The sequence below is a fragment of the Phymastichus coffea genome, unplaced genomic scaffold, assembly GCF_024137745.1.
Source record: "Phymastichus coffea isolate CEN01 unplaced genomic scaffold, Cenicafe_Pcof_1.1 PCOF00171, whole genome shotgun sequence".
Lineage (NCBI taxonomy): Eukaryota > Metazoa > Arthropoda > Insecta > Hymenoptera > Eulophidae > Phymastichus > Phymastichus coffea.
In genome coordinates, this window is record NW_026706982.1 from 121,620 (window position 1) to 131,320 (window position 9,701).

Genomic DNA, 9,701 nt, shown 5'->3' on the forward strand with positions numbered 1-9,701 from the left:
ATTATAAATAATGCAGCTTCTGATTTGTGGATTTTAAAAATATTCACGCATAAGAGTTTGATTAGAATATAATTAAATGGTAAAATAATGAATTAGAAGATTATTGAATGTAAAGATTTTTATTTAAAATATAAAATCCAAAGTTGCTATTAACAATTTCTTTTAAATCAATGGGATTTATTGAAAATTCTATTTAGTTGGTTCAGTGCTAATATATTTCAATGTTTTGTTAAACTTATTCGTTTATTTATTGATACAATGACTGTATGCATATTATGTAAGACTTATTTTTAATAGTTTTTTTATTGAAGTTTTTGTGCTAAAGATCGCTATTTATTTGAATTCTTATTTATAATTTTGTATACCCTTCAACAATTTTTCATATAGTAACTTTGGAGCGTCGATAGCGTACAAATGCTTAAGATGATTGAAATTCGGGTAATCGAAGCGACTGAAGAGAAATGAGTTTGGTAAATGTTCACGTATTCGTTGTATCTGTTCCTACAAGGTAGTCTTGTAGGAAATAAATAAATAAAAATAAAACTTCAATCATTCTTCTTTGTGTTCAGATACCCCTTTTTCCTTTGATAAATATTCAAATGTCTTTTACGAAATAATAAAAATCACTGTTGATATGTAGTCGTCATTTTTTGAGTTCCCGCGATTTTTTTAATGATATTTACGCTATCGTATGCGGCACTATTTTCAGCAATTCCCACAAAAAAAATAAGAATAAAATATTAGATACATCGTGATTCAATGATTTGCATAATAAATCAAAGTACCACCTTGATAATAATACCTTATCCTTTATCACTAATAGCGAATTATAAAAAGATTTGAAGAATCTATGGTTTTGAAATTTCACCAAAAATAATATTATAGATCGTCAAATCTTACCTAATTGCAGATTTAAAGTATATACCTGTGCGGAATAGTACGTAATATATACATATAATATAAATAAAGTTTGCAAGCTCTAAAGCTCACGCTCTTTTTACCTGTTTCAAATTAAACATCTTTGAAATATAATACAGCTGCAATATTGTAACATTGAAAAAACTGTTTGAAAGTTGCAATCATGTATATTTGGAAAAATCTGTCAATTCATTATTGGCATAAAAAAATTAATAACACACCATTCATGCGTTTGTTTCAGTATCTAAGGTTATGCACGGTACATTAGTAAGGACGGGCTTTGCCGCCAAAAAAAAAACACCGGCAGCACATGGTGAACGTTCTATTTTATTTGATGTCGGTGTTTCTGATATATATTCTTTAGAAGATTTCAAAGAGAAATCTCACATGATCTGACAACTCGTGAGTATTCGATTAATATTATTGCTAGTACCAATGACTTTTTACGATGTTTTTTTTAAAAAACCATTTTCTTGCATACAAATTAAACGGTACAAAGAAAGGCCGGATAACCTATATCTTACTATTTATGTTAATGTTTCGATTTTCAAATTAACGTTTATTTGTCATGACTATATTTATTTTCCATGAATAATTTTTGCTGTTTTTTTTCTACGAAATATAATTTTTATTAATTTAATAGGAAGATTTAGATACGTATTCCTTAGTTACAAAAAACTTTAAAATATTTTTATACCCACCTTTTACTTTTTATTATAGTTTACTATATGTTTCCTATAACGTTACAGATTTCTATTTGTTAGTAGAAAGGTTTAAAATGAATGAATTAACTCTGCCCCCATCACCTAACTGGTACTTAAGTACTATTCTGGCATGTGCCAGCGATGGTACAGTTGCATGGGGATCTAGAAATTCAATAGTCATTGCTAAGTCTGATGATGACAAAAAGCTCAATTATAAAATTATTGATAAAGCTTCTACTGAACGTATAACTTCAGTAGCCTTTGCTCCATTAAAAGAGACGGATAATTATTTGAGTTTAGTTTCAAGTGCTGATGATCACACAGTCAAAGTTTGGAACCTCAGCGATTTAAGCTTGCAAATGAAAAATACACAGTTGGCAGTAAGTGTTTTTATTCTAAATAGCCAAATATTTTATGTAAATAATAATTATTGATATCATTATAGAGCAATCAAAAAGTAATTGGAGTTGACTGGTCAAAACACAATCCAAATCTGATCTGTTTTGTTAGTGAGGATGGAATACTTATAACATGGGATATAAAGTATAATACAACTCAAGAGATTAATCTCACCAAAATTACTGGAAACAAATGGATAGCTACCTGCATTGCTTGCTGTCCACATGATTCAAATCTTGTGTCGATTGGTTCAAAGAGTGGATTAATATGTCTTGTTGATGTAAGAGCAATTGGTAAAACCAACTACAAGTATCATAAACTGAGAGGTCACAATAAGGAAATAGTCAGTTTGTCATGGTGTCCAGTTCCTATCAATGTTTTCCAAGAGGAAGAGACAAAGGAGTTTTTATTAGCATCTGGTGCTAAAGACAGGTATACAAAAAATATATTATATTTAAATTTGTAATATATCAATATAAAATTCTTACTCCATTTTATATTCTACCTACAGAGAAATATATATATGGAAGGCAGGAACAGATTATCGGTACGAGGTTAAATTAACATTTGCAAGTACACCACTGGATTCAAGCCACCATAAAACTAAAGTCAGTAGTTCAGCTGGAAATTTTACTGCAGTTTGTTGGCTAGAACCAACAACTCTTTTGACAAGTTCTCCATGGGGAGAACTTTTGATGTGGGATTTAACTGGATTCAATCCAAATAAAAAATTCACATCAGCATTAGTTCATGCTATTCATACCAAAGGATTGTTTTCAATTGCAGGATTAAACGAAAAATCTATCGATAAAGTTGACACAAATAAAACTCTTGAGGATGACAATTGGAGAATAAAAGATAATATGTAAAAAATATTTGTTATATTATATGAATAATGAAAAATAATTTTAATTTAACAAATGATATCATTTAGTAAAGCAATATGGACAGTCTCCCAAGATCGTCAAGTTATTTGCTCTAGTATTGTTCATGGTGAGACCATTATAGAATACAAAGTCCCAACAATGGGAGGCTTTGTTTATTGCATGTCTGCTTGTTCAGTTGATACATCACAAATAGCTTTTGGAGTTGGTGACAACATGATTCGATTATGGAACCTTTCTGAACCTTATGAAAAGTCCATAGATTTGCAAATTCTATGGGAAAAAATTATGGGAAAAGTGAGAGCTGTGAGTGACATTAGATGTTTTAAACATTGAACTCGCAATAAAATTGTAAATAGACTTTACAGTATTTAATTTTTCAAATTATCAGCTTGCTTGGCATCCAGAAAAAGAAAATTTATTAGCTTTTGCGACAGATGAAGGACGTATTGGCGTATATGATACAAATGTAAAGAAACCTCCAATTTTATATAGATTATATCACAGGTACACTGTCTATAGGATTGGCTGGGGTCCAGCTCCACATTTAAACGAACATGCTTTGTACTCTTGTGCCGATTATGAAGTGGTTTATTATAATCACGGAAAAACTGAAGAGGGTAAATATAAAAAGTTTAGTATATTCTTCAATTAAGTTGTCTAAAGTAAGTGCATGTTATTAACTGATATCAATATAATTTCAGCTCCTAAATCTGTTGTAAAAAAAGACTGTACGGATTTCAGTTGGAAACCAGATTACTCACTCTTAGCTTTAGGTTTTGTAGATGGGTGAGTTATGACATGTTTTTTATTACATTTATTGTTCTTGTTGAATAAATACTTTTATACAAACATATTACAGGTCTATTTCGTTTCTAAAACCTGACTTGTCAGAAACTGGTCTAAAAATTCGCGTATTAACCAAACCTATACAATGTTTTGCTTGGCATCCTGAAAGTACTGCATCAGATATGAATTTTTCTTCAATGAAAAACTATTTAGCAGTGGCTACGACTGATAGTAATATCACAATTTGCGATATTTCTAGCAAACTAGATAATGGAAACGACTCTAATGAACCGTCCTATAGACTTGTTGCAATTTTGAGCGGACATAATGGAAAAGTAGTCTGCCTTGCCTGGAGTCCACATATAAGTGGATATTTAGTGTCTGGAGCTTATGACTATTCTGCTCTAGTTAGTAATGTTAAATATTCATTTAAATGATAACCATTTCATTGAAAAATAATTTTTCCTTCATAGGTATGGAAAGTGGAAACTCAAGAACTTATTGCATCTTTCACTGGTCATTTGGGTCCAATTCAATGCTGTATGTGGAGTCCATTTAGTCAAGACTTGATATTGACTGGTTCTGCTGATTTTACTCTTCGGATATGGAGTATTTCTAAACAAGGCATATCAGTTTTACCTCATACGGTAAAAACTTCGACAAAGGGTAAAAGAACCAAGAAAAAGAAAGCAAAGGATTCAGTAATTAGCGACACTAGTATAGATGCAAGTTCACTGAAGGAAATAAGCGATCGGTTGTCAGTTGTAGAAAAGTTGACGAAGTTAAGTCTCAACGAAAGTGATGAAATTAATAAAGCGACGAAAAAGAAGAAAAAGAAAGTTACCTATTTTCCAAAATATGCTGAAATTAATAAGGATAATGACCAATGGTGCGATACAGTTAAAAATCTCTTGGATTTTGTTGAAAATGAAAATTACAACAGTGAAACTGGTACACCTAATTACAATGACTTGGAACACAATCCTATACAAGAACATAAAATTATCAAACCAGAAAAACCTTTTCTTTTTCTTGGGAATAAGAAAAATCTTGAAGAAGCACTAGAACACGAAAGTAACTTTATAGTTATACTAACATTATTATTGCGATCATAGTATTTTCAATTAAATAACGCATAATTTATTTTGTACAGAAAATCTTTTAAAAAGTATTGGTTACTACAATATTGTGACTGAAATAGATTTGTGGAGAGGTAACTTGAAAGAAAATTTGGAAGATGCTTTGAAGAACAAACGATTAAACGATTTTTTGGTTTCATTAGCCGCCTCTATCTCTATGGAGTGAGTAATATAAATACTTAAATTATTTCTGCTCAACAAATTCTTTAAATAATAGAAATATAATTTTTAAATAGATTTTGGATAGAAATGTGTGAGGGATATGCTGTTCAACTCAATTCCGAAGAACACTATCATAAAGCAGTGTCTTACCTACTTTGCCTCAACAAAGTTAATGAAGCAATTGATATTTTTGTCAATGCTAAATTGTACAAAGAAGCATATGCACTTGCATCATCTAAGTTAAGTTCGGAAGATCTTATCGTGAAAAATATTTTAGTGCAATGGGCTAATAGTGCTGAAAAAGATGGCCATTTCCAAAACGCCTCTGAATGGTAAGTATACAAAAAGTTTTTTCAAGCTTATGAAAGCTTCTTCTATATAGCATATTATCAAAATTTTTTTACAGTTATATAAAATTGAAAGACTTTACCAAAGCAGCCAAAGTTTTAGAACGCAGAAAAGATTTAAAAAGTCTAATTTTAGCGATCGACGTCGCCGAAAGGTCTAAAGATAACAGTTTGATGGCATCAATTGCAGAAAAAGCTGTACTTGAAGCTCTTGTTACTTCTGACATACAAACTGCCAAATTAATCGTCAACAAGTATCCTATAGTCCAGGTAAAACATTATATTCTCAAATTTTTACGATGAAATATGACCTGTAAACAAGTTAAGCTTAAATTATATTTGTTTAGTATCGCGAGTTAGAAATAGAAATATTTGACGAATTGAATAAATTATTTGAAAATTTTGGAGATGAAACGATTTTTAAATGGTTGAAAGGTGCACCGAGCGCATGTCTTCTTGAAGGTATAAAGTTTCGTTTCGCAAGTAATTCTACTAAATATTCATTGTTAATGCAAAAAGATGTGTTTCCCGTTCTGTTAAATGAAAAAATCGTAAGTATCGTTATAAGTTAACCATTGTTATTATTATCAAGAATTGTCGAATGATAAAATTAATATTTAATATTTTGATATTGAATAGGTACAAGTTAATGTAAGCCATCAGTTTGCACTTTCAATATTAGCTGAGCAGGAAGAAATGGCATTAAAACATATTATGTTAGCTTTTGATATCATACTGCAATATGAGAAAACTGATTGTGCTATCGTGGAAGGCAAACTTCCATTCTTGATTAAATATTTTTCAATAATCGATAGTAAAAGTAATATTATTAACAACTATCAGAATGAATTGGGCAAAAGTCTTCGCGGTTTTTTATGCCATGCGATTATCGACTGGTATCTCAAAAACAAATTAATCGAAGAACAAAAGTCTGAATGTATTGATTTAATTATAGAGATATTACAGGAATGCATTGTTAATTTATTAGACAGAGAGGCTGTCAAATGTTGGACTATAGCAAATCAAATTAAAAATCTTGAAACGAAACTGACTGAAGTTATGGGTTAGTAGAGATATACAGCAATTTTCAATTATTATTTAAAATTTTAATGAAAGTTGTGATTAACAAACAATAATTTGTAGTGAATGTACCAAATGGAGGTGATTTGAATGATGCAGAGCCATTGATCGAGCAATTAGATCAGTTGAGAAATGAAAGAACACAATTTATTGAACAAAGAGTATCATCTCCAAATCCTTTGCTTAGTTATGGCCTAGTAATGGAATTCATTAATAAAATACCCAATGAAAATGTTCGGTATACAATGAATGAATTCGTTATGGAAGTTTGGCAGAAAGCTATTTCATAAATTGTAATGCAAGTTTTTGTATAAGATTTTTTTATACACTAAGTTTTTAAGTATATATTTTTTTCATGTTATATAAAAATATTCAAAGAAATGGAAAAACCGTCGCTTTTTTTTTATATATAACTTGATATTTAAATGTATATAACAATGTGTTTTGATCCAAATTCATTGGATATCTTTTTTTGCCCATGTTCCAGAAAGAAAAAAAAGTTGTCTACGCGGTTGTCAACAAACGCGTCAAAATTATGAGGTGTTTTAATAGAGATGAACTGATAATTAGAATTTTGTTAGTAATTGTTTGATAACTTCATTTATTTAATATTACATCGGAACTTTGTTATTATAGATTTTAAATGAGCATAACAGATCATTATCCAATGTGTTTAACTAATTGTCGTTATTTTTACCTAACTTTAACAATCAGTGATATTTCTCCTTACTTGCTACATGTGTCGATTTATATTAAATTTAGTCATTGCATATCTTGCATTATACAAAATGATTTAATCTATTAAATACTTTATTAAGTACTACAGAATGAGTGCATTTCATAGTCCTCTTAGAAAACACGAGGGGAGCAGATAGCTTAATCATTCAAAGTGACAAAACAAATGCCAGAAAAATTTGCATTTTTTGGCTGTGGTATTGCAGCTACCCAATTCTGCTAAAAATATTGCGTCTCCAATGAGAACCTTTTTGTACTGTTCAAGTGTGAGGTATGTTTGTTTATAAGTGAATATTGTGACAAAACGTTCTATATCGGTGATACGTAGATTATTTACATTATAAAAAAACATTAAAAAATGAATATATTTTTAAGATCGAACGCTTCAATGAAAGGTATTCATTTTTTGCTTGTATTTTTTTCTTGGAATTTCGAAAAACATGTATGTCAAAAATATTGAACGTCACAGATAAATATATTTTCGATATTCTTTATTAAAATAACTGTATTTACAAATGTATGGAAATTTGTTTTGACTTATATTTATTTGTTATTTATTTTCCAAAAACAAAGTTGCCTATCACTACCAGCACAAACAATTGGTAATCTTTGATGCCATGTCAAACCACCAAATAAACGAACACGGCCGCATAGAACTGCTTGTTTATTTTTCAAATTCGTAATTTTCAAGAAATTATCGGGTCTTCCTATGCTGGCTATAAGATATTCATTTGATGGGGAAAATTTCATCATAGTACCTCCTTCAATATGAAGAGTTCTTGTTTCTATTGGACGACTGAAATAATGATTTAAAAAATAAATATCCTGAATGAACTTTATTAGTTCTAAGTCACAGCAATTTTATTTGAAATCACCTTGGTTTTGACATATCCCATACAATCAATTCTCCTGATGCGATGCAAGCTACTTTCAAAGGATTTGGTCCCCAGTCAGCAGTTGACAATGGAATTGAACCAGCATCAACAGACATAATTGCTTGCTGGCTTCTGACATTGTACATACGAATAACACCATTTTTCTCAGCAACTAACAACTTTCCAGTTTCTTCAGAATGCCAGCTTACGTTCATACCTGGAGATGTCAGATAGAATGTCAAAATACAATTTTGACCTTCTTTGATTGGCCATAATTTACAAGTATGATCGTCAGATACTGATGCTAATAGTTCTCCCTCTGGATCGTAAGCAATACTGTTTACATAATCTGTATGACCTTCTAGAACCTAGATTAGACAATTTATGTAAAATAAATTTTATTACTCAGGTCATTAGATAGCCAGTGATAAACAGTATTGAATATTATTCAAATACCAACCGCATATGTATTTGTTTCACCTAAATCACTATTGTACAATCTTATTTTATAATCTGCTCCAGCTACACAGAAAGAGATAATTTTAGGTACAACACTTAGAGATGATTCAGGACTCCAAGCAATTGCATGTATTCTGGTATCATGATGAAATGTTCTAAGTGGAGTATAAATGATATCCTCTACAACATCATCATCTTCCTATGAATAGGAGTTAAACAATGGAAAATTGAAATAATCCAGAGATAAAAAAGAAATACCAAAAACTAAATTGTAAATTAATAGCATTGACCGTTATCTCACTTGAAACTTCACTGTTGCTATAATAATTTCCTCTCCTAATCCAATGCAGATTAAATACTGAGACCATTCATATGGAGACCATTCAACATACTGAACTTTTTTGGCAAAATCCAACTTAAATGTTGGTGGAGTTACTAATGTTTCTTCCATTGCTAATAAACTGAAATCAAAGGTGGTCAAAGATAATTAAATTAATGGCTTAAGAGTTGATTAAACATGATAAACTAAAAGAACAATGTAAATCATAAATAAACATATTAAATTTATTCGACATTAAAATGGGAATAATTGATTTTTGTGACATCAAATCATGAAAACTTTTCAATGAAGGAATTTATTAAATTATTAATTATTGTATTTCAACTATATAATAAGAGCCACAATAAATACTTACAGAAAATTTAGCAGTATAACCTCAAAGTAAATTTACAAATAAGTGTACAGAAATATCGAAATTAGCTTATTAAATTTACAAGAAAGAAGGTTGATCGATCAAAAAAGAAATACCTATAAATAAATTTTGGATCAATTCAGTAATCAGCAACAAATATCTAAATCAAACTTCTATTAAGAAGCACATGTAAATAAACCGTATATAAGCGCGGGATAAATTACGTTATGACGTCACTTACGTTATCAGACAGTGCTGGGCCGAACCTATATATTTGTTTGGCCCCTGTATATATAGTCAAGATAAGCGTTTCCTATAAACGGCTATCAACTAACTTACGTTTGCGCATTGAGAATACGAATTAGCGAAACTTTTGAAAATGTAAAAAAAGTGGTCAGGATTTGTAGAATAAAGAACAGTACTGATTGCGTCTAATTGAACTAGTGTATGAAATAAAAATATTTGCGTTTTTAAGAAATTTATAAAGTATTTCTTATGCTGTAGTGGTTACTTCTCAT

General features: G+C 30.0%; 2 protein-coding genes across 7 annotated transcripts; one reads left to right on the forward strand and one right to left on the reverse strand.

Moving 5' to 3' along the window:
* The first annotated feature begins 1,237 nt into the window (after positions 1-1,237).
* LOC131673280 (gem-associated protein 5-like) lies at positions 1,238-6,802 on the forward strand. Its single transcript, XM_058951161.1, has 15 exons — positions 1,238-1,320; positions 1,668-2,002; positions 2,068-2,453; positions 2,533-2,886; positions 2,956-3,211; positions 3,297-3,525; positions 3,610-3,694; positions 3,768-4,101; positions 4,168-4,768; positions 4,848-4,995; positions 5,070-5,327; positions 5,402-5,612; positions 5,690-5,893; positions 5,982-6,405; positions 6,486-6,802. The coding sequence occupies exons 2-15, from the start codon at positions 1,697-1,699 to the stop codon at positions 6,710-6,712; spliced, it is 4,023 nt and encodes a 1,340-aa protein (XP_058807144.1). The 5' UTR covers positions 1,238-1,320; positions 1,668-1,696; the 3' UTR covers positions 6,713-6,802.
* Positions 6,803-7,644: 842 nt separating this feature from the next.
* LOC131673283 (nucleoporin Nup37) lies at positions 7,645-9,415 on the reverse strand. Of its 6 annotated transcripts, XM_058951168.1 has the most exons (6): positions 9,300-9,377; positions 9,187-9,206; positions 8,793-8,952; positions 8,493-8,690; positions 8,033-8,400; positions 7,645-7,953 (listed from the first exon to the last, which is right to left on the reverse strand). In XM_058951168.1, exons 3-6 carry the CDS (start codon positions 8,940-8,942, stop codon positions 7,701-7,703), a joined length of 969 nt encoding a protein of 322 aa, XP_058807151.1. In that variant the 5' UTR covers positions 8,943-8,952; positions 9,187-9,206; positions 9,300-9,377; the 3' UTR covers positions 7,645-7,700. The 6 variants fall into 6 exon arrangements, with proteins under 6 accessions (XP_058807151.1, XP_058807150.1, XP_058807152.1 ...); XM_058951167.1 differs by lacking the exon at positions 9,187-9,206 and having other exon boundaries at positions 9,300-9,415; XM_058951169.1 differs by lacking the exon at positions 9,187-9,206 and having other exon boundaries at positions 8,793-8,944; positions 9,300-9,403.
* Positions 9,416-9,701: the final 286 nt, after the last annotated feature.